This window comes from Lissotriton helveticus, chromosome 1_1, assembly GCF_964261635.1.
Source record: "Lissotriton helveticus chromosome 1_1, aLisHel1.1, whole genome shotgun sequence".
NCBI lineage: Eukaryota > Metazoa > Chordata > Amphibia > Caudata > Salamandridae > Lissotriton > Lissotriton helveticus.
Window position 1 is genome coordinate 962,674,412 of NC_136057.1, and position 25,707 is coordinate 962,700,118.

The 25,707-nt window shown below is 44.5% G+C and overlaps 1 protein-coding gene across 5 annotated transcripts in view; it reads left to right on the plus strand.

Moving 5' to 3' along the window:
• SFMBT2 (Scm like with four mbt domains 2) overlaps positions 1 to 25,707 on the plus strand; it is a 1,092,424-nt gene that overhangs the window by 751,557 nt on the left and 315,160 nt on the right. For all 5 annotated transcript variants that reach the window (XM_078677113.1, XM_078677108.1, XM_078677111.1 and 2 more), the window contains one exon: positions 21,733 to 21,859. In XM_078677113.1, the coding sequence (XP_078533239.1) occupies positions 21,733 to 21,859 (127 nt within the window). The remainder of the gene's footprint in view (positions 1 to 21,732; positions 21,860 to 25,707) is intronic.

Here is a 25,707-nt window from a genome sequence, read left to right on the forward strand (position 1 = left end):
GCAACGGTGCGGGGAGGCGGGCGGCTCGCTGGACTGCTGGATGCCCTTGGCCTAACAGACTGCTGGCGGTATAGGCATCCCTACGAGAAGCAATACACTTACTACTCGGCAACACATTACTCCCTCTCACGAATAGATTATATTCTAATGTCCGGTGATGGTCTACACGGCATTGTGGAGGCGGACATCCGTCCGAGGGGAATATCGGATCACTCGCCATTACGACTCACATTCACAAATCACCGTTCCCATAGAAAACGCGTCTTTCCTATTCATGCGGGCTATCTGCTGAGCGCCCCTTTGAGGAACACCCTTTCCGACACTGCTATCCACTACTTTCAGGAGAATGCAGGCTCAGTGGGCTCCCAGAGTACCCTATGGGAGGCGTACAAAACGGTCATACATGGGCAAGCAATTACATCCATTGCCGCCCATAAACGCACCCAGCGTCAGGAGCTTAGCGCCCTTGAGGACGCGCTTCAGGACGCGATCTCTGCCCACGAGACCCACCCTTTCCCGGCAGCCGCTCGGGCAGTTCGACTGTGGAACGTTGAGTGGCTGTCGTACCAAAGGGAAATGGTTCAGACCACAATTCAGGCCTCCCGTCATAAGATCTATGAGTTGGGCGATAAAGCTGGAAAGATGCTGGCCTGGCTCGACAAAAAAGAAAAAGCAGGCAGGGTGGTTGCTCAGCTGACACTACCTGGGGGACATTTGGTCTCGGACCCCGGAGCCATAGTCGAACTACTGGCTGATCACTTCGAGACGATATATGCACCCCAGGCGACGTACTCGACAGACGAAGCTTATGAATATATTAAAGATCTGACGATCCCCTGAGGCAGCACTTGTGCTTGAGTCGGACGTCACCGTGGAGGAGATACGGGAAGCGACTGACGCACTAGCGTCCGGTAAGGCTCTGGGTCCCAATGGACCTCCGATAGAACTGTATAGGCACACTGCTCAGATAACAGCCCCCCATTTACTCCAAATGTTTGTGGACAGTCTGGAAGTAGGGGAACTCCCTAGGGATCAACGCCTTGCCACAATAATCCCGATACATAAACCTGGTAAAGCGCCGGAGGCATGCACTTCCTACCGCCCCATCTCCTTACTGAACGCTGAACCAAAGATCCTTGCCAAATTGTTGGCACAGCGTTTGGCTCCCCACTTGGCCACTCTGGTACACCCGGATCAGTCTGGATTTATGCCAAGTCGTAATACCTCGCATAATCTGCGCCGACTCCAGGCGGTGTTGGCTCGCCGGGAGTACATACAGGAACCAGCGGTACTTCTTTCCCTTGACGCCACTATGGCGTTTGATACCGTGGAGTGGCCTTACCTGTTTGCGGTGCTTCGTCACATGGGCTTCGGCCCCAAGTTCTGCGCGTGGGTCCGCCTGCTCTACACCAGACCACTAGCCCAGATAGCGGCGAACGGACATATCTCCAGAGATTTCCCGCTTGGTCGTGGGACAAGGCAGGGCTGCCCGTTATCCCCCTTGCTGTTTACGCTAGTCCTTGAGCCATTGGCGATTTGGATCCGGTGGGAACCATCCATCAAAGGCATCAGCTGGTCACCGTCATGGGAGGATAGGATATCTCTCTATGCGGATGACATCCTTCTGTATCTAACCTCCCCCACAAAATCTATCCTAGAACTACTGAACGTCTGCGAGAAATTCGGGAGGGTCTCGGGATATAGAATTAATTGGACTAAATCAGTCTTGTACATTCTTGCTGGCGATCCGCCCTCACTTCCGGCGGACTGCCCGCTACGTTACACTACTGGGCCCTTTAAGTATCTGGGGATCCAGATTTCTCTCCACCCGGACGACTTTCACGCCCTCAACCTGAAACCCCCACTGGAGCGTTTCAATCGGGACGTGAAGGTGTGGCGTTCCCTCCCTCTCACTCTCCTGGGCAAAGCCGCCCTGTTCAAAATGATGGCGTTGCCCCGCTTCCTGTATCTCCTTGAGAACACACCATTCCCAGTCCCCCCCTCATACTTTAAGGCTATCTCGGCAGCAGTGTCTACTTTGTTATGGGACGGGAAACCAGCACGGATAGCGCAGTGCAAACTGGTGAAAGACTGGTATGATGGAGGTATAGCGCTCCCTAATATTGAACTGTACTATTGGGCAGCCCACCTTAAGCAAATCAATTACTGGATACATGCCCCGCAGACGGACCCCGCCTTTTTGGCGGATAGGCAAGGGATTGAACTCAGGGGACTGTTGAGAAACCTGTACAGTCGTAGCGTCCCATCTGATCTCGTAGGCCCGACCCGTCACACGGTTCATCTCTGGTACAGGGCGCATAAACACCTTCAGTGCGCGAACATCATTACACTGATGACACCCCTGTGGGACTCACACAGATTGGGGTTCATGGGTAACAGTAAAGGATTCCAGTCATGGGACGACATAGGTATTTCAGTGGTGGGTGATCTCTGGAGGAAGCACAACGTAGTAGACTTCACCTTTCTACAACTCAAACATGACATGGCCCAATCAGAATATTTCAGATATATGCAAATACGACATGCGTTACTCTCGGCCATTCCGGCAGGGACGAAACTACAGGACTCTACCCCTCTAGAGGACAGGCTACTAACAGAACATATGCCCCACAAAGCAACATCCTTCACGTATCGGAAACTGGTTAACAACCTCCCTGACATGCTAGTCAAATTGCGCCTCTGTTGGGTGGGCGATATTGGTGACCTTGATGACTCAGAATGGCAGGAGGCTCTCTCCTCACCCAAGGAATCGGCGATTCCATCCAGACTTAAACTTGTTCAATTGAAGGTTCTTCACCGCACATACTACACCAGAACGGTCCTTCACAAAATAGGGAGAACCTCTCACGAATACTTCCTCCGAGGTTGCGGAGATAGGGGGACATTTTACCACACCATTTGGGATTGTAGCCGTGTGGCCACGTACTGGGCAGCGGTGATGCAAACCATTTCCCAAACCATGTCTGTTTCCCTGTTACCGAACCCGCGTCGCTGTCTATTAAACATTTGGGAGGCGGAGGACCTCATCCATCGTCAGCAAGACTGGGTTGTGCTGGGAATGATGGTTGCAAAACGAAATATCGCCAAACTGTGGGGCTCTAACGTGCTGCCCACGCTGAGAGACTGATGCAGGGACATGGATGACGCCATGGTGGCCGAGAAGGCGGTATTTATCCATAGAGGATGCCCTGCTAAATGGGGGCTAATCTGGGGGGCATGGAACAAATTCAGGGGTGATATATGTGAGCCGCCGAGTGTTGACCCAGACGAGTGCCTCTCTGATTGAGGGTTGGTACTGGACCTTGCGTGCTGGTAGTTGTGTCTCCTGCTGTGCTAATCTCTGCCCCTCGTCTGGACGGGCTTTGTGATGTGGGGTTGGGTTGTTGGCCGCACTGCCAATTATGCAGTATACTGCTAATGTGAACGATTATTTTGTCACCTTCGAAGGAATGTTGGTACTTCACGTACTTTTAATTTACATGGAAGTTTTGTTACTTGGTTAAAGTGAAAATCTCAGACCTAAGCCATATCGTATACCTGAAAATGTTTGAATTATGGTACGCTGGGTTTCTATTCGCCGCCGGACCCCCGGGTTGTCGGCCACGCGGCTGTGTTATCCTGTTTAAGATGCCTGACCTTTATTGCTGCTGCGGCCGGCCCGAGGGGTTGTAGGCATTACGCTGTGTTATACTGGATATGTACAATAAAGGTCTTTATAAAAAAAAAATACATGGGTGGATACACAACGAAGCCCATGCAGTACCCATGTAATCCCTACCTGACAGATGGTACCACAAGGCAGCGCTATGTGCTGAGTTGTGTTACTTTTTTTCCACAAAGCCACACAAATCACGATTTGCATGGTTTGTAAATCTCAATATAGATTCTGTGTTGGAGCTGCAGCAAACAATTGCGCAACCCTATGCAAAATCTTAGTAAGTCTGGTCCTCAACTGATAGGTTTATTTTTTTTAAACTGCCACAAAGCTATTGGTACGCAGGGGCTCCATGGCGGTAGAGAGATTTCAGCGGCATGAAAGGAAAAGCAGCGCTTTTTAAACTTACTCGCAAGAAAGTGTGTGATGACCTGCGGTAGCGCTCTACGGCACTAGGACCCTGGAGACTCCGGATGGGGTTTGATGCAGAGACCAAGGCGGGGCAAGAGCCTCAGGAAGCCGGTACTACACCAGCGCGGCTATCAAGAGAACGTCGGAGGGATCTCTGGTGTCAAGCCCGGGATGCTCTCCTGCTCACCCAGTTCCGGGGGCCAGTCTGCGAGAGGTTTTTACAGCGCCTTGACCCTGTATATTGAATCCCGGTAAGGAATTTCCAAGGGAAGGCCCGACAGTGGGACTGTATGGAGCTTGACTCGTCCGTGGCCCAATTAGTTAACCCCTGAAGCGGGGAGGGGGCAGCTCCACAGCTGGTAGGGAACTCTGGTCTGCAAGTAAATATCTTTTCAAACGGCAGTGGAAAAAAGCCCAGTGGGACCGAGGGAGAGTTTTAACGTCACCCCTTAAAAATAGAAATAGGGATCAATTGAGGTCCGAACAGGAGCTGAGGTCTAAGGGGGTACTGGATTCTGAGGAGAGGGAGGGTCCAACACGGTTAACCCCCTATAAACGAGGGAGGTGTAAAAAGGGTAAAAGGTCGTAAGGTGGCTCAACAATCCCAAAAGAATACTCCATCGCTTAAGACTTTCTTTAAAATTATGGAGCAGGTTGTAGGTCCCAAGGTGACAGCAGAGACGGCCATACTAGCTCAGGAGCCTAGCACTCCCCCCTTAGCGTTGGGAAATCGCTATGCACCTCTAGAGTCTACGCTGGGTTCTGGGGATGCGGGTAGTTTGGATGTGGTCCCTGGCGGTGATGCAGCTGGTGGTCCTTTAGTAGTCGTTCTTGGTAATGATCTCTCCCCTCCACCAGCCTTACCAGTTCCACTAGCTCCACATGTTGTTCAGGCCTTATTGGAGACACTCTGACATCCCGGGTTGGAGCAGGCCAAGGTCAATCTCAAGTTCCAGTTCCAGTTCAGGCCCAAGCTCAATCTTCTGTTCAGGTACAGCAGCTGACTCAGGTCCACTGTGACTCAGAGGTCAGATTGTCCGGACAAAGATGGGGATAGGTTAGGTTCTCTATTCCAGTCATTGAGAGGGGAACTTATGAGTAAGTTTGAAATTTCAGAGAACAATCAAAAGAGCATTCACGATAGGTTTGATCTCTTGGAGTCAAGGCTGGATGATATCTGTACCCGGACGGGATCACTTGAGCTCAAGCTTACTACACTGTCGGAGTCTGTGCTAGGAAACTCTAAGGATATTGACGCAGAACCGCGCCCTTATGATGGACATGGAAAGATTAGAGATGCAAGCCCGTAGGAATAACCTCAGAATCTTGAAGATTCCTGAAGGAGAGGAAATGGAGGATATTAAGGGATTGTGTGTAAATTGTTAAGGGATGGAGTTCTGAAAGATCGGCAGAAATACAGAGGGTGCACAGGGACCCCTTTAAGTTACATCCAGATCCGAAAGCACCTAGGAAAATTCTTGTGAATTTTCCAGACCTATAGCGTCAAGGAATTAATACTGAGTAGGTGCCTATCTCGATCCACTCTCCACTATTGGGCCAATCCATATCAAATTTGATCAGACATCGGCGGACGAATGGCACAGAGACAGTGGGAGCTTGGTTCTAGAATGCCGGAATTAAGATCCCTCGGAGCACAGGTCCAAATGAAGTTCCCAGCTTTACTGAAAGTGATGTGGAGGAATAAAATGCACAATTGTAGTCAACTAGAAGATGTTGATGACCTCCTGTCTCAGATGAAACAGCATTAGAGGAAATGGGTTAAGGAGAATATATATAAGCTTCAGGGAACACAATGAGGTGGAGGGTTTTAAAATAGTGGGCGGTGGGGGAACACATATGCACGACTTGAGGATTTAAAGAGGAAAGGAAAAGGAACATATATAAAAAAAAGGGGTGGGAGAGAAATATATATAAACAATAAATAATTTCTACAGTAGGTGAATCATGTCGCCCTACCTGAATAAAGGTTTAGTCGCTGGGGTGTGGTCCCTTAAAGGCGGTACTAGCGCCCAGTATGAAGGGAGGGTTCCTCAGGGGTGGGTCGGGGGGGTTTCACGGGGGGGGGGTAAAATGGAAAAATTGTCCTCATACGTTGCAAAATTGTTCTCTTGTTTAAAAGCTCTAGATGTAGGGAAGCTTTGGGTTAGGTCATGGCCATGAGCGGCTTAATTGGTATACAATTCCTCTCCTGGAATGTTAATGGCTTAGGGGGAGGAAGGAAACAATCCAGGGTCCGCGAATATCTAAAAAATTCAGAAGCCCATGTGTACTTATTGCAGGAAACCCATTTAGAGGCCAAATCATGCGAACAAGTTTTTGGTAAACAGGGTTGGGTACAGGAGGTACTATGTTCAAGGCAGAAGGGGTGCACAAGGGGCGTAGCAATCATCATTAGGGCAAACAAGGGGGTTAAGGTCCAGAATTGGGACACAGATCTGTCTGGCAGATGGCTAGTGGCAGCCCTCTCCATAGGCAGCTTACCTTTTACGTGTGCAGTATACTATGGCCCGAATGAGGACAATTCTGGTCCTCTTTTGAAACTGGGGGCAAGTTTGTTACAGTACACTGCACCGGTCATATTAGGGGGAGATTTTAATCTGGTCTTTGCTAAGGAGCTGTACCGAACCTCCAAGGCCAAATATTCGGCTCCAACAAGTACATTAGTAGCCCTTGGGAATATTATGAAAGATTTTAACCTGCAGGATGTGTGGAGAGCTAAATATGGGGCTATAAGAGAGTATTCATTCTACAGCAAAAAATATAAGCAATACTCGAGAATAGACTATTTTTGGCTGACCAGGCATTGCTTGCGGATATTGTATTGGTTTCCCATGTTCCAGTGGGTATCTCGGATCATTCAGTGGTCGAACTGCTAGCGAACCTAAGGGCTAGGACTACAGAGTACAGATGGACACTTGATAGAACACTTTTTCTGGATGAAGGTGTAAAGGCTGAGGTAAAAGAAAGAATACTCGACTTCTTTAATTTTAATATAGGTTCACCCACCGAGCAATTAGTCTGGGAATCTTTTAAGGCCTACCTACAGGGCCTTCTGAGTTCAAAGATGTGTTATCGGAGGAAAACCATTAGGAAAAGAGAATCTGACGACCTTATGGCCATAAAGAAGAAAGAACTGTAACTACAGCTGGCAGCACTGACAGTCAGGGAGAGCATCCCGAAGTTGGAGAAAGAACTGCTGGAATTACAAGCAGCATTTAAAGCCAGGAATGATAAGATCATTAAGGAAAGGTGGGAGGTCAGTAGATTAAAGAATTTTGAGTATGGTGAGAAATGTGGTGCTCTCCTGGCCTGGAAGTCAAGGACTGAGAGGGTTAGAAATAATATTAAGTCATTAACGCAGAGGGAATCTGCTATGCCGATAGCAGAGGACGAGCTGATTAGGGAAGAGGCCAGGGCGTTTATGCAGGGTTTATATCAAGAAGACACTAGCCTTGGTGCAGAGGAGGTCAATGCTTGGTTAAATTTGAGACACCTGCCCCAACTGTCAATTCAAGAAGATGAGCAGAGGCAAAGCCGCTGGCCCTGATGGCCTGCCGGTCGAGGTATATTCTGAAAATATAGAGATAGTGGTGCCGGTGCTCAGGACACTTTTTAATAGAATCTTTCTACAAGGGGATAGCATCCCCCCTTCTTGGTTGGAAGCCACTATTACATTGATAGCCAAACAAAACAAAGACCCACAAAAAATTTAGTCTTATAGACCAATTTTATTATTAAACTCCGACCTGAAGATCTTTTCTGGGATACTGGCCACTAGGCTAGCCAAAATTATTATAAAGATCATACACCCAGATCAGAGAGGGTTTATACCAGGGAGGCAGCTCAATGAGCTCACGTTTCAGGTGATAGGGGCAATAGATTTTGCGGAGGAGAGAGGGCTGCCACTTACCATTAAAGCAATCGACGCAGCTAAAGCGTTCGACCAGGTTAACTGGGCGTACTTCTGGACTACCATGACTAGGTTTGGGTTTCCTTCGGTCTTTATTGAAGGAGTTAAATCCCTATATAAGAGCCCTCGAGCTAAAGTCCTAGTTAATGGTGGTTTATCGGAATGGTTTAACATCTCCAGAGGTACCAGGCAGGGGTGTCCCCTGTCCCCTTTATTGTTTGATGCTTATATCGAGCCCTTTGTTTGTCTTCTCAGAACTGACAGTATTATTTCGCCTTTTAAAATTGGAAAGTTGGAACTTAAAACCAACTTAAAACAGCCCTATATGCAGACGACCTCCTCTTATATACTTCAAATCATGTTGAGGCAATTCCCCGGTTATTTGAACTGGCCGAGGAATTTGGAAGGGTATCCGGTTATAGAATCAATAAAGAGAAAACAGACATAATGGGGTGGAACAACGTAATTCCTATACAGGGGGCTAAACAAAAAATTAGGTACCTGGGAATATACCTTACTCAAAAACTGCCGGATACCCCTAAAACCAGCTGGCATACAGTAGTGAAGGATGTGAGTAAGTTACTGTTAAGCCTGCCCTTGAACATATACAGGAGAGTAAATCTGGTCAAAATGACTATCCTCCCTAAAATAACTTTCCTGTTTAATACCATCCCGCTCTCATTTAATCCTAAGGATATCGCTAGCCTCCAAGGGAAGATTGGTTTGTTCATATGGGCTACAAAATCTCCCAGGATTGCCTGGAAGAAACTGAGGAGAGGGCTGAAGATGGGAGGTCTGGCCCTACCCGATCTATTCCTATATTGCCATGCCTTTCATTTTAAGAATTTCAGAATACTTGCTAACAAGTTAGATTCCTCTTCACAGGGCCGTCTCTTTCAGGCTATGCTATGTGATCAGCCACAGGCTCTGGAATTTTTTCTTTTTAAATTCCGGGACCAAAAATTCTACAAAAAAGTCCGCCTTAAGACCTTACAGACGGCACTTAAAAACTGGGGATATATTCGGCGAGCCCTGGGGATATCTTATTGCAATTCACAGGCCCCAATATGGGATTCCCCTGGCACCCCGGAATGTCTTTTAGATCAATTGCCACTCAAAGCAGCCAGGTTTTAGAACGTGGGGCGACCTTTGTGTTAATACTAGGCTGATGGACTGGGAGTCCTTTGTGAATTTAACTAACGGGTTCCTTACCAGATTTAAGTATTATCAGTTGTCTGCATGGTGGGAAAGACAAGTGTGGGGGACTGGAGAGGATGCCCTGATCCTAGATTTTATCAGTAGAGGGAGAGTCTGAAAACGGGAGGTCTCCTTCTGGTACAGGACACTTGTGGGAGTAAAAGACAGCTTGGAATCCGAATTGGTGAATCTTTGGGACAATGTTCTAACCGGGAGTGCAGAAGAGGTACAGAGAATCTGGACCGATGCATTCGCCATGTCTCAGAAGATAATCAAACCAGCAAACCTCAGAAGAAATCACCTGTTCACAGCCTACAGGGTATATTGGACACCGGCCAAATTATCCAGGATAACAGCTGAGATCTATTATTGTCCAAGATGCAAATTCCCGGCAGCGGATGATCAACACATGTTTTTAGACTGCCCAGAGATTGCTAGATATTGGGCTGCAGTTTGTGGGTTCTTAAAGGAGGTTTTATTAACGCCAATCACATGTTGTCCTAGATTGGTCTTTTTTGGCCTGACACCGGGGTATCTGATGAATGATGTGGCTTCACAATTTTTGTTCTATGTGATTGTCATTGCCAGGAGAGAAATATGTAGAGAGAGGAAGGCGGAGGCCCCACCTACATTCGCTGACTGACTAACAAATATCATCATGATCAGCCAGTCAGATATGGCTTGTGGCGGTGCGAGTGCTAATAAAATCTGGTCTGCACTAGAAGTCTGGTCAAAGAAATAACTGCTGTCCAATGATTATGCCAGAGGTTTGTGGTCCGGTCCTCCCTGGTATCTATGACGGTCCATCGAGGTAAACAGGAGTTGGACAAGGAGACAGCCTACCTCTGGGTGAACCCTGTATGCCGCACACATACTCCAGGGGCGGAAACCAAGTTTTATGTGTGTGAAAGGCACAGAGAGATCCCGTCTAGAGCAAGTATTTCCTGGTGGCATGTATGAGGACAAAAAAAAACAACAACAACAAAAACAAAGCAATTGGTAAAAAGGGGATTAGCTGACGGTAAATCTGTTCAGTCTTTATTGGTTGCAGAAGCTGCATTTTAGGGTTAACCCTTTTGCTGCCAGGCCTCCCCTGCCTCACCCTTTTTTGGCTATTTGGGCAGTTTGGGCTTAGGCCCCCATAACCTTTTGTCCACATAAGGTATACACACCAATTTGGCATCCTTTTCTTCTAATATTCTGAGAATTCTAAAGGTAACTGGGGTTTGTGGATTCACTTGGAGGGGATTAAGAAATTAGGCAAAATACAGCACATCTTTGGGTTTTTAGGGAAAAATGGGAAAAAGTGCTGCAGAAGAAAGAGTCATTTTTTTTCTCTGTGAATGATATCAACAAAGGGTTTGCGGTGCAAAAACCATCTTTCCAGCTTTCAAGAACAGGCAGACTTTTGTCAGAAAACCAACATTTTCTACACAGTTTTGGCATTTTACTGGGACATAACCTATTTGTACTACTTTTTTGTGTGCTGCTCCTCCTTGTCACTAGTGGGCTTTCAGACCCCGGGGGCAGATCAGGGGCTATTGCCCCATCTTCCCCCAGGAGGGCATAAAGACTATGTCTATTTTGGGGGGCTGGGGGTACATTGGCATCACACATTATGTGCGGCCCCCTCCCCTATAAAAAAAAATCCTGGTGTCTCGTGGGCTTTCTGCCCCAGGTGCAGATCGGTGGTAATAATCCCCATCTGCCATCCAGGACAGACAGAAAGAATGCCCTTTTTTGTTTGGGGGGATAGGGATATTGATGTGCCGATTTTGGGCAGCCCCCACCCTTACACATTCAAAGCAAAAAATCCCTGGTGTGTAGTGAGCTTTCTGAAACCGGGGGGCCAGATCGGGGGTAATAACCCCAATCTTCCCAACATTCAGGAACAGGGAGACTTATGTCAGAAAACCCTGAAAAACGATACATTTCTGAAAAGTAGACATACTTCTGAATTCAGCAAGGTGTCCTTTGTGTAGAGCCTTCAAGATTTTCCTACAGAGACTAACAGTTGCTTTAAAAAACATTGAAATTGAATTGACAAGAACAGCCATTGGGGCAACATTTTCATCTGTAAATTCTACTAAGTTTGGCAAATTTTTTAAAGCTATACACTGTTAGATCTGCTACACCCTTCTAGTTGCGGGGATATGCAGGACTTCTAGGTTCACCAAGAACCTGAGATACCCAGGCCCAGTAACTGAGCTGTGTCTTGCAATGGTTTTTCATTGTGTACTGGGTATATAGCAAATTATTTGGTAACATATGAAGAGTGAAAAGTAGGTATAAAGGAAACCTGTATATTTCCAAAATGGTAACAAAATATAGAGTTTAGAAGCAGTGGTTATTTGCACATCTCCGAAATTGTGGGTACCCATACTAGCATGTGAATTAGAGGACATTTTTCAAAATGACTTATTTTTTTACACATTGTCTTACATTTGGGAGGCAGAAATGCAAAGAAAGTCAATGTATAATAACACTTGTTCTACTATTTTCTAGTCCCCTAAGTCTCCCAATACAAATGGTATATCACTTGTGTGGGTAGGCCTAGTGCCTGCAACAGGAAATGGCCTATAAAGCAATGTGAAACCAAAGGGGATGATGGATGGAGTGTTGAACATTGCAAGCACTTAACCCCAGTCAACTGATCTGGGTTTAATCCATCATCATTCTTTAGCTCACTCCGCCACCCAAGTTCAGACATGGCCATATGGAAATCAGACTGACCCTGTGACTCATGGGAACAGTCCAGCCCAAACTGCCAAGCCATGTCTTCCCTGGACCGTCAACAAGCATCCTGGGACCGGTTTCTGGCTAATCAGCCGTCATCAGCCAGGCTAGCTTGAATCCTGTGGCAAAGTGAGCAAGGGGCCCACGTCTGGGCATACCCTGCCAACTTAGGGCGAACAATGCAAAACCAAAGGGGATGATGGACGAAGTGTTGAACATTGCAAGCACTCACCCCCAGTCAACTGATCTGGGTTTAATCCATCATCATTCTTTAGCTCACTCCGCCACCCCAGTTCAGACATGCAAATCAGTCCATGGGAACATCACATCACATCACATTTTTTTCGAGTGAAAACTGACCCTTTTTTCACAATGTGCCTAGTTGTGGATTTGGGAGCCTAGCTCAGCCGGCACCTAGTAAAACCTAGCAAACGTTTACATTTTTTAAAACTTCACACCCAGGGTAATCTAGGATGAGGTGACTTGTGTGTCTCTCACTAGTTTCTGTTACCCAGAATCCCTTGCAAACCTCAAACTTTGTATAAAAATAAATATTATCCTCCGATTTTTGTGATGGAAAGTTCTGGAATCTGTGGGGAGCCACAAACTTCCACCCACCCTGCATTTCCCCAAAGTCTCCTGATAACAATAGTACCTCACTTGTGTGGGTAGGCCTAGTGTCTGGGACAGGAAACAGCCCAAAACATAGTGTGGATACTTCAAAATTATTGATCACAAAAAGTCTTGGTTTTGTGATGGAGTCACCTGCGTTTTTGGTCCCAGGCTCGGTGGCCATGTAGGGAAACCTACATGTGTGGATCTGCCAATTTTATCCTACCAAGAATCCCTTGCAAATCTCAAATTTAGCAAAAGAAATCAAATGTTCCTTACATTTCTGCCTTGGATCACTGCTCTGGGACAAATATCCTACCACCCAATGTTCCCCTTGTCCAGTTTTATTTGGTGGGTGGTAGAGGGATTGACATGCCCTTTCTGGGTAGCCCCCACCCTAAGAAAAAAAATAGTCCCTTATGCCTCGTAGGCTCTCTGCCCCCCGGGGGACAGATCTTGGGCTATTGCCTCACTCACCACCTAGGGGAGGCAGGAAAACTTTGTTCCCCATCTATATGGGATAGGGGAATGGCTAAGCGCATTGTGGGCAGCCACAACCCCGCTTTTATTTTAAAAAATCCCTATTGTCTAGTCGGCTTTGTGCCCCCAGGGGGCATATTAGGGTGATAACCCTCACATGCCCTCCAGGGGGGCAGAATGACTGTCCATTTGTATTTGGTGGTGGGGCCATTGGCATGCCCATTCTGGACAGTGCCCACCCCTATGTGTGAAAAAACATAATCCCTGGAGTCTAGTGGGCTTTCTGCCCTCCAATGGGGCAGATCATAGGCTATTGCCCCCATCTGCCTCCTGGGGGCTTGGCAAAAGACTGTGGCAAGTTTTTTTGGGAGGGTGGGGGCATTGGCATTTCCATTCTTGAAAGCCCCCACCCCTATGAATAAAAAAATAGTCCCTGGTGCCTGGTGTGCTGAAGGGCAGATCCATGGCTATTGCCCCATCGGCCTCCCAGGAGGGCAGAAAGACTGCGGCAATTTATTTTGGGGGTAGAATCATTGGCATGCCCATTCGGGGGAGCCCTCACCCCTGGGCTATAAAAAACAAAATTGCCTCTGGCTTACTACTGGGCTTTCTGTCCCCCAAATAGAATTAATATTGCCAGAAACGTTGCGGAGAGCAAAAGCCCTTGCCCAAGGGCTGCTCCCCCCTCCCTGGTGCCTAGTGGGTGCATCCCTGCTTGGCGATCACACTCCTGTGGCAATTCCGAAGCAGGTATCCACTAGTGAGGGATACCATTCCAATGATAGTGCTTCCATCTGCCTACATGCTCGGCTAAGATAGCCCTACAAGCACGTAGGAAGTGAAAGTACTTTTGTTTTCAGTGAAATGCTCTCAGAGCACCGTGCACCCTGATTGCCATTTCAGTGAAAACCCAGAACAGCCTCGGGAGCTGGGGAAGTTATTCCCCAGCTCCTGAGGCTGTTTTGGAATAAAGGAAATCCCTTTGGTGCCCTCAAATCTACTTTGTATGTTGAATACAAAGCCGCCTTGCATATTTCTATGCCTGCCCAAATCTTTGGTGACCACCTGCTTATCAAACCTAAGGCTTCGATGGCCAACAACTCACTCACTCATTTGGCAAATATTTGGAGCACACCTGGGCATATTTCGGTGCTCGCCCACAAGCTCCCTAGTCCAGTATATTCCCCACTCCCACACTCTGGCACAAGGATGTTTCTTCTCATCATGATCACGAGACAGTTAACTGTCTGGTCTTCAGGTTTCAACATCTAGTTGACCACGCTCTGTTGATAGGATTTTGACCTACATTTTTTGGTTTAATGCTCGCCTGCTCTATAATTTGGCTTGCAATGTGTTGCATCATGTGTAATGCCATTCCTTCATTATTTACGTGAGCTCACCACGGTGCATTTAAGACCACAGTTAATCACCCAGGTCCGTCCTTCATGTTTCTTTTTTAAAAGTTGCACTATTGTCTCTTTTTGTTTTAAGTAAACTAATGGCCAGCTTTTTAATTTTTTTTCCATTCTCTATCAAATGTCTGTCCGATTGTTTTAAAACATTTTGTGGCGACAGCCATATGGGGATTCATGAACCTCCTCTTGTAATCGGACAGAAGACTAGAGTTGCAGCACCCTCTTGGTCTGAGACATGAGTTTCAATGTCTCGTGCATCTGGCCATGAGGGGAGATGGAGTGGTGGGCAGGGACATGTTCATGATTTATAACATGGGATGTAGCAGTCTTTAAAGGAAGAGGGATCATAGGACCCCCAAAAATGTTTAAATAATTGATCCACTTTGTTATGCTATGTTACATATGCGTGTATAACACATTTCTGACACTTGTGCGTATTATGATGAATTGAACTGTCATATGAGTAAGGGAGGTCACTGGCGCTAGCTCCACAGTGCACATTTCTTTCCATTATTGATTGACAGCGTAGATTATTTTCTATTACGGGGTCAGACCAGCGTACAGTACTTTCTATTACCGGAACAAAATAGCACACTTACCTTTCCATTGATTTCCAAACGTGCACTTTCTGCCCATTTATGGAACACAGCATTGCACTTTCCATTCCATTACCTGATAAAACATTGGACTTCCATTTCCACAATTGAATATATTACCACATTCTCCTTTCTATTACAGGGCCGAAACACTGCCTATGCCGTTAGCACAACAAAGGACTTCGCATCCATTTCCTAAACTGGAGCACAACAGTTCTATACTGTTCTGTTACGGAATATGGAGAGCACATGCATTCGATTTCTTGAGCAAACAGCTCCCCTTTCCTTCCGTCAATGAACAGAATATTTCTTGCTTATTTTCGAGCTGAGTCAAACCGCTCATTTTCTTCCATTACCAAATAATGATGCATACATACATTCTTTATATTTCAGCAGCGAAACAGTGCCCGTTTCTCTCCATAGCACAATAAAACAGCTCAGATTCCCCTGAATGATGAACTTTTGTGCAGAATCCCTTTATCAAGGACCTTCGAAAAACTGAAAATATATTTTTAACCACTGGCGTGATGAAGGGCTGCCGCCCTCGTAAACTAACTTAGCAAATTTGAGTATAAAAGTACACTTAGAGCTCCATGGGGATGTAAGTGGCTGGCAATGAGAGAGCGGAGTTGGCTAAGGAACTTTAATGGACATTAATAAAATTGAACCATAAAGCACCAAACCATTTAAAGACTTGGATTAACATGCCACCAGGAGCCTTTAACACAACAGGATGTATTCCTTCATCACTGGGTGAAAGCAAGTGGCGGCTTTTCATGCTTCTGCTCCCAGGGCTCTTTACATCACCCAAACGATTTAATCTTGGCTTTATTGAGCTATTCCCAGTGGTTGATGGTGGGTACCACTGGCACTCATTATTGTGGACCAGCTCTTATTGTTACTCCACTGTACATTTCCATAGAGCAACAAACGGAAAATCACAGAAAAGAGAGAAGAGGAGGAAGAAAAAGACTGATGAAATGTGAAAAAGGTAGGGAGAAAGTAGGAACCCACAAAAGTGAGCTAAAGGGATAGGCAGGGCCTAGTAGTTGATTACAGAGGCATCATGTGAATTTCAAGACTACACAGCTGTAGTATTCAGCGTGCCAACATGTAATAGTGCTGGCCCTGAGCTTCTGAGAAGAGCTTTGGGCACCAGCACTCTTTCTTTTACAAATTAAGCATGGTCTATTCCTTTGGATTTACCTTCTACACTCACAACATATAGATTTCATTTCAGGTGAAAAAGCACCAACGTCTTTCCTCCAGCTTTCTGAAAAAGGAAATTACTTCACACCATGCATTCTACGGATAATCACACATTGGTTGAAATGTAGTCCGTTAAGTCTGAACTGGTTATTTTTTAAAGAATCCTAAACTAGGCCCTCTTTTCTTAGACCTTTAGTCCCTCACATTCCCATTTATAATAACGGTCGCATTAACTGACCCTCAAATTTCATTAGCCTTACAAGTGAACACATTGGTGATTTCATATTTTTCTACAACAGATTTAAGAGTCTGTTCCTTCCGCAGTCTCTACACTGATAGCTCCAGCTGTCTGTTCCATATAGCATTGTACACAAACCTACACAGTCAGCCGTTGCTCATTATTAGAAAGCTTACTTGGCAATGACAGTTCCCTGGTTGTATTGGTTTACCTCTCTGTTCCTTGTTTGTCCCTCCCCTAGTATGTAGCTTGTTTGTCCTTGTTTTTGATTGGCTAGGGTGTAGCTTTTTGCTGTTTACATCATGAAACTACTTCCTCTCCTGCCCTTCCTATGGCGCTCTTCATCAGTGGATGGCAGGATTAGTGATCCCCTGAATGTTTTTCTTAGCCTGCTCTCTTCTACAACCCTCCCTCTCGAAGCTTCTCTGCGGTACGTCAAGCACAGGATTTTGGACTTGAGATCCCCAGGATGTTGTTCCATTACACTGTCTCGTTCTGCTTTTCTCCATGAATGTAGCCACTATTCACTTTGACATTGCTGGAGGCTTTTAAACTCAAACAGATTTGACAAAATCAATAGCAGTAACTGACCATGTTAAATGTACAGAAAACATTGAACTCAAACCCACCCCCACACTGAAAGATCATACCCGGAACCTCAGCATCATCCTGGACAGTGAACTCTCCATGAAACGACAGGTCAACGCCGTGTCCTCAGCTTGCTTCCATTCTCTGCATTTCTCTGCAAGCGCCGCAGAATTTTTAAATGGCTACCTATCAGCACCAGAAAAACAGTGAGACAGGCCCTCATCACCAGCCATCTTGACTATGGCATAGCACTCTATTCAGGCACCACCAGCGAACTTAATGGAAGACTACAGACTATACAGAATGCAGTAGCCAGACTGTCCTCAACCTTCCCAAAAGGATCCACATCACCCAGCACCTGAGACATCCACTGGTTCCCCATCCAGAAAAGATGCCAGTTCGAGCTACTGACCCACGTCTACAAAGTGCTCCATTGGCCAATGACCTGCATACATGAACCATCAACTGAACTTCCACCAACCATCCAGAAATATCTTCTCCACTCCCCTCACCCTTGCACTGACCCTGCGTATGCACTGCTGCCGCTCCAGAGAACGCTTCTTTTCCCACCTCACCGCAAAGTCCTGAAACACCTTCCCCCTCCACCTCTGAACATCACCCTCGCTTACAGACTTCAGGAAGATAATCAAGACCTGGCTCTTCGAATGAAACCCGCAGCCCAGCACCTGGATACCCTCACAGGTGATAAGCCGTGCTATATAAGTACCATATGTATGTAAACATTATTTTCTATAATTTAAAGATTGTCATCTCATTGAGTGATTCAGCTTACATTGCATGAATGCATTCACAAATCAATTCACATCACAACAAGCAATACCATGACGAAATAGAAAGTATCGAAAGCAATATTTCTATTGCTTTTTAAACTTATAACATGGCCAGTCAGGCACTGACAAAGTCATTCTCATTGCTTGCTCAACATTGTCAACGCTTTGCCAATGATTGCCTAGGTCTGTCTTCAAAGCCTTGAGGAAGATGACATTTTATGAATAAACAGAGTAGGATTTGGGTCAGGCTCGTTTAGGCATTCATTTATGTGAGTAAGCACTTCTTCCGCCACTGTTTAGAGGCTTTGTCAATCACATCTTGGATACATCAGGAGGAATACATATCTCTTACCTCATGCTGTTTGGTATATCTCTCTGCCTACTAGAAAATTCTTTTGAAATGGGTGTAGGACAATTTTATATCTGACGGTACACTAAATCATAACACTTTTTGTCAGATTAAGAACTTTAATAGATACATTAATTCTATAGCAAATGTAACCTTTTTGGTATTTGTTTCAATGCAGCAGGCATTTGTAATGATTTTGTCAGGACTCTAGTACAGGCCGGACTGTATTTTGTCCCCTTTTCCCGATTATCTTTTCTTTTTTTAATAATTGAGATGGTCTGACTCTAAGAGTGCCGTCCTTAAGCCTCCTAGATTTTAAAATTATCTTTAAGCTGCCATTGGATTCTCTGCACAGCTGGATGGGCCAAGTAGGACCTTTTTTTATTTTATTTGCATGCAATGGTAATGCAAGAGTACATATTGCACAATCATGATTTGTGTAGCTGAGGTATATTTGCACAGTTTTCACTGAATTCATTTTAAATGGGGAAATAAATAATTTCTATTATTGCTCCCCTCTCCACTGAAACGCATAAACAGCATGTTAGACTTGTCAGCCATAGGGTGGTCTTCCCTCCAAATCTTTGCCTGTTTCTCTCTATTTATTTTTATTTGTTTCTGTTGGTCTTAGAACTCTCCACTTTACCACTGCTAACCAGTGCTAAAGTGCTTCTGCTCACTCCACCAAACATGGTTACATTGGTTTACACCTGATTGCCATATTTAATTTATTTATCCCTTGCAGAGTGATATATTAAATATCCAGGGCCTGTAAGTTAAATGCTACTAGCATGCCTGCAGCAAATATTGTGCCACACACTTGAGTAGCCCCTTAAAACATGTCCCGGTCTGCCATTGCAGCCTAAACTGCTAGTTTGACTTTGCAATGTAACCTCCTTGCCAAGCCTTAAACTCCCCTTTTATTGCATATGTCACCCCTAAGGTAGGCCCTAGGAAGCACATAGGGCAGGGTGCAATATAATTAAAAGTTTGGACATGTGGTTTTAAGCTTTACATGTCCTGGTAGTGAAAAACTCCTACATTCGTTTTTCATTACAGTGAAGAGTACCTGTCCCTTTGTTTACATTGGTTTGCCTTATTACATCTAAAAAGTGCTAACTTTTGATTGGAGACAGATCAGCATTTCATGTTTGGTATCTGTGAAATTGTAATAAAAAATTCTCTTTTCAGATTTTAAATAAAATTTCAAACATGTAGTTCAAATCCGGTTCACTCATCTTTAAACGTACAGTTTTCTTTCTATACGTTGGCATACACAGTAGTTCTATGATGGTGTACTATCCATGATTTAAGTGTGTGTTTTGTCTTTTTTATATTGTTATGAACTGTAGTTTTATGGTCCTTGAGACCGAAATAAAGATATTGAATGGATGGGAAAATACCACTTTTAGAAAGTTGCTGTGCAAAAAGAGAAATGAAAATAATGCACTCCTTTCCTTAAGCGACTTTGTGCTAGATGCAGCAAAGGGTTTTTCCCATTTTGTGTTTGTAGGAAAATGTGTTCATGCATATGGCCCTTTGTTTGTTAATGCATATACCTAGATAATTGCGTGCAAGCAGATACCATAACCTATCCCATTAATCACGGAAATGTTAAAGAACGTCCCAAAAAATGAGCCTACTTGCTGTGAATGGTTCATCTACACGTGTCACTGTTGTTAGCCCGGATGGGCGAGCAGAAGGCATTTGAAAATGTTAAATAAAGAATCATGGTGGAATCATGCTGTCTTCTAAGTGATTGAGAACTCCTGGATTAATTCAGAAATCAGGTTTTGATAGTTATTGGTTCACCACTTGGATTACATTTGGAGTACTACAAGAGAAGTAGCCTATTGTGAGGAAAAAGTCCTGCACCAAGCAGTGCGACGGATGGAGGCATAAGCCACGCTTCTTTTTTTGGACGTACTTTTAGAAAGTTGGCATTTTTTGCCCTTAGCCATTTACGTGTCTGCAGCCTCCCATTTGCCACAAGACTGGGTGTAACTGATAATTGTGCTTTGCAAATTCTTCCCAGACAGTATCACAAGCGAGAGATAAGGTATGCCTGAATGGACCATCTGCTGGCGGGATGGGGGCGGAGCTGGGCACAGCCCCACTTGCAATTGAATAGGCTGTGCTCTGCCTTCACACAAAGGGTTTCTCACCTCCACATTGCCTCTTAAGCCAGCCTGGAGTCAAGAAATTCCAAACACTTCCAAGAGAAACCCTTATTCTCCCAACTACAAAGAAGCACCAAGTTCACTTTCTAGACCTGTGGAAGGACTCCGAGGGTTGCCTGATGCTGTGCTGCACCTAGAAAGACTGCTTTGTTGCCTGCAGTCTACCTTGAACCCTCAAAGGCCTGCCCTGCTGCTTGTGTGCTGCATAAATACGTTATACATTGCTTCTAAGTTAAGCCTGCTTGCTTTTTGTGCCAAACTTCCCAGGGTTAAGCACAAGTGAATTCAGTGACTTTAGTGGTTCACCCTGACAGGGATTGTGGCAGTTGCTTGACTGGGTCTAACATCCCAGTCAACCAAAACCCAATTTCTCATACTGCAGGAGTGTATGTACTTTACATTTACTTTAAATCTCCATTCTTATCTATTGTTAATTTCTGAAGTTCATCCAAGTACCTGCGGTTTTTGGTGCTCAGCACTTTTAATAAATGCATATTATAGTTGACTTATTTCCCAATAGTCATTTTGTACTCAGACATTAACACCAAAGTAGTCTTGTCACACTTTGTAATTACTTATTATGACTCTTAAGATGTTACTCACTGCACTTTACTGCCTAGGATAAGAAGTATCTGTACAGCTTCGCCATTTTCAGTAAAGCAGTTTTCCTTGGCAATGGCTCCTGGCTGGATAACATAATGCATACAATGAAGAGTCACTTTTTTGACTTGAGGTCCATGGAAGCAACATTGAATCACAATGAAAAGCCGAAGAGAATCATAGTACATGACATTTTACTCAAATTTTTTTGGGAGAACTGTGATCATCGGATAAAGCAGGAACTCCGAGAAAACGCATGACAAATATGTGCTTTATCATGTAAGCCTGAGCGGGATATTCCTAGTAAGCAGAAAACGGAGAATAACTGCAGCAGGATAAGCAGATTAAAACTGTGCTGATAATTTGGAAGCTACAATCGTGTCCATACTTCAAAATTGTATTTTGAGGCAGGCGAGGGTCTTTATGAATGCCTGTAGTATATTTGTATGTAACATTAACAAGCATGTACAGCAGCCAGAACGGTCAAATTCAGTGGTTTGATGGTGATCTCTTCTGAATGTAATCTTTCATAGTCCATTCTGAAATAGGAGAAATGTAAGCATTGTCTTTTCGACAACTGGCCAATTATATATTTGCTAATAAGAGGTGAGAGCAGAAGTTTCATGTGGAATTCCAAGGCCAGTTTCTGGAGCAGCTAAGCTGCCATTATCATACAACAGATTTAGAAAATAAATTAAAGTGGGACTTTTTGACCTCTTTCAGACGTCAAACTCTCGTGGATTTGCTAAAAACATGAAGTTGGAAGCGGTGAATCCAAGGAATCCGGCAGAACTTTGTGTTGCCTCAGTCACCAAAGTGAAGGGAAGACTAATGTGGCTGCATTTGGAAGGTATGTGAACGAACAAACCAGTTTATTAGGTCTGATTTCTTCTCTTTCTTTCATAGTGTGAATATATTGTTTTCTCTTTACATGTTGTCACAACTGTTTAGGTTTTTGTTTACTACATGATTTTATTTGGTCCTTCACCTTTGCAAAAGCCCTATGTGGACACTTCCATTGAAGATGTTATTAGAGCTTTGTGATACCTGTGGGCCTGTTTGCGTCACTCCCACAGTTAAAGGCCTTGGGGTGTCCCCACCTGAAGGGATGACAGCGGAAGATCTGAATTGTAGCAACAGTGTCCTGCAAGGAGAGGCCTCAATAAAAGAGATCTGTAAGTGCCCCTGGAGGAAAGGACCCTAGAACAAAGGGAGAGCAGTAAGGAGAATCCTTGCCAGCATTGATATCTGTATTCGAACAGTTTGAGAAAGTGTCATTATTTAACATAAATATAAATCAGTCGGAGATATTACATTTCTTCCTGACATAAGATCAAGTTGCAAGCATTCAAAATTAGCTAAAAATGACATCCACAAAAATAAAATACCTAGACATCTAGAAGACTAGTAGGAGCAAATTGGCCAATTTTGAGTTTGCAAATAGTTGAAGATCAGGAGCTTGATTGGATCAATTGTATGTCCTCTAGATGAATATACCTCTAAGCCTAATATACCTATTCCAAAGGCTTCCAGAAATGGCCAAGCAAGTTTTTGAATCAACAGCAAAAGATGAACAACTTTGTTTGGGTTGGAGGCAGATCACAAAATACACTTTTGCAGTTGAGGGTACAGTTGTTGCTTAGTAAACAAGACCATCCTCTAGAAACATAATTGTTGTATGGTGACCAAGTATAGAGTTTGAGATGTGATTGTATTTGTAACTCTACTTAAAACATTCGTCTTATGACGAAAAACACATTACAGTCTGTGCTATTGTATTCACTCAATGTTGTAAGTATATGTTGCATACCCACAAACACTTTGCCACCATTTTACATTTTACTGAATTTGGCCATGTTTATGCTTATACTTTATTGCTTCAAAGTGAGTATGCACTGTATAAAGTAATATATAATTAGTGGTAACAGTGTATGTATTGTCTCCAATCAGTATGAAATTATGCTCCTTCCTCTGTCCGGAAGCTACTCAAATAACTTATGACTCTTTGGACAGGGTAAGGGGAAAGGTAAAAGGGTTAAAATTGACAGTGCAAACATATAATATCTGTGGCCATTAAGTAGAGAAAACAACTAAACATACGTCAAGAAACCCCCAAAAGAAAAGAAAAAACAACCAGGCATTTTAATTCAGTTTGAATAAGACTATTCTTCTGATTGTTTTGTTATTATAGAAATTGGGATAGTTAGTCATGAATTTAATTCCTTGATGCACAAGAAGCTAGATCAATATAAGGAAGACAAACTGTCCATTCTGAAGAGAGTTAATTTGCCCATTTCCTGTTTGATCAGCTCTGGCATCACTGCTGATAGTAACTTCTTGAAACATCTGGTTTACCCAATGTACTCTGGTATAACTGTGTTATAATGGAGTGCCAGGGTTAAGCTGTTCATTTATGTTTACTTCTAATAAGAGAGTTGAACCTCAGTCGCTGAATGCATCTTCTGTCTTCACCAGTGCTGGAAAGTGATTTTTGCTCCATCTAGAGAATCCTGACCTGGGTCGTACAAAATCGGACATTTTCTAATATTTGAGTGTCTATTGAAGGGAAGAGAAAGCAAGCACAATGTGTAACCATGCCCAGTGGCTATTATCTGATTCGCATAAAAGCATGCATGTGTGCCTTTAATTCGAAATGTTGATATGGCAGTACATTATCAGCATGCTGATGTGGCAGTACATTCTAAAAGCTTTTTAAGTAAAACAGAACACTGCTTGCTTCTTCCATTCATCAGCAACCTAGCCTGGGCCCCTGCAGCCCCTGTGGTTCAAAAGGCCACCACAATTCAGAAGCCCCCTCCCAAGGGCTATGTATATTTATGAGGTGACATAACGGAGCCCTCCTTGTTGGCACTTTGGGAGTGATCTGGTCCCCTCAACAAATTGCAGAATGAACAACTGTGCTTTTGTGTTATAGCAAGACCACTCATTATTACCTTACAGCATTCTTCTCCTTCTCTATTCTTTTATGCAGTAAAATAGACTTTTCAATGTCATTACAACCGCTAGCCAGTACCGGTCATGATAATATTGTGTATTGTTTCGATTTTCAAGCTATTCTACAAAACATGTTAATTCTGTGTGCAGCAGCTGCATATTCTCTGGCATTTTCAATTTTATAGCAGTGTAAACTAGTCATAATGCACAGAATTTTCTCAAAAGAAACCTGAACCAGCAAAGAAAAAACTGCCTGGACATACAAGTACATCAAGTAGGATGGTTATATTTGCTGAGTTTATCATTCTTCATAATTTAATGTATCCAATGGGATACCTACGTTTCTGCATCCCCATTACTGATTCAACACAATCCTGAGGAGTGTTATAAAAATACTACCTTGTTTTTACATTATGCTTTAAATACCACTTCTGAGGTTTCTAAGTGCTGTAAATAACATGCTGTGATTACCCAAAGTGTTGATGCTCAATTTAGAATAATGATTCTAGGTCCCAAAATAGGCTTGTCAGTCCCACAGAATAATATAAAGTCGGAGCTATTTCCCAGGGTGATTGTTCTGTCCCTAGTCTGATGTGAAACAGACCTTTTCTTACTAAGGCCATGCTTCCTAACCTGAATTCACCAAACAAAACCCATCACACTCCTGTCTTTACTTGGCAAGTTAGAGTGGTGGTCTTGACAGGGTACTGCTGGCGTCACGATAATTGAGGGGGCCCTCTAGTTAGGCTTGAATTTCCCCTTTCCCGTAATGTACTTGTTATGCTATATTAGGTAAGAAATATGTGGCTAAATAGACGCCATTTGTATTCACGTTATGCCACCCACTGAGTTATCCTCGCAGCATGTAAGCTTTAGTTAGCTCGTGTGACTCCATTTTATATTTCACAATCGTTATTAGACTGCTTGGGCTGTGCTCGGACAAGGCCTCATTCTTCAATCTGCTCACTTCAGCAGAAAACTGTACTTTGTTATTATTTTCTATTCTGTTCAAGGCTGTAACCTGACTTGCTAATGAGCTGATATTCTGTCTCCACATTCCAATCTCAATGTGTAACTCTGCTCCCAGGTAAGGAGATGCTGAGACTCGTCAAAGTGGCCTTGGACCACTGATAGAGTGTACTCATCTGGCAGGTGTTAGCTCATCTATCTGTGCCTCCTTTGTTCATACTGGGCTCAAGCTGGTATTTTTCCATTGGGGCATGGGCGAAGTCTCCCAGAAAGGTTTATCTAGTATGACCAAATGCTGGGGAGTCAGTCTCCTGGTAGACATCTTAGGGTGCAGGTCTGAATGGACTCCTCTGCAGAGTATAGCTAATAAAATGCCTATTTGTATTCTTTACTGTCTGACCAATTCTTGATTCTTGGGAAGGCATTACAGGTGGTTGTATATAACCCGCATGGCCCTAGAGGGCCCTGTCCTACAGTTGGTGCCCAAACAGGGACCCCGTGAAGTGTGGCCCCCTCACCTGTAATCGGGTCGCAGGGGCTGGGGTGGTGTCTGGTCGGTCGGGCGGATCGGACCCCACATCCATAGGACCAAGCTTGTTTCTCGCAGCTGCCCTGCCCGGCTAGTGGTCACCGGCATTGGTCCTGACAAGGCGAAACCTTGGAGTTGACCATTTGGGTCTGAATAGTTGGCAGTGGAGAATAATTTGACTTGACCTTAGTGCACCAGGTGAGTAATTTGATTCTTGGAAAATGGTGCCTTGTTTGAACGACACA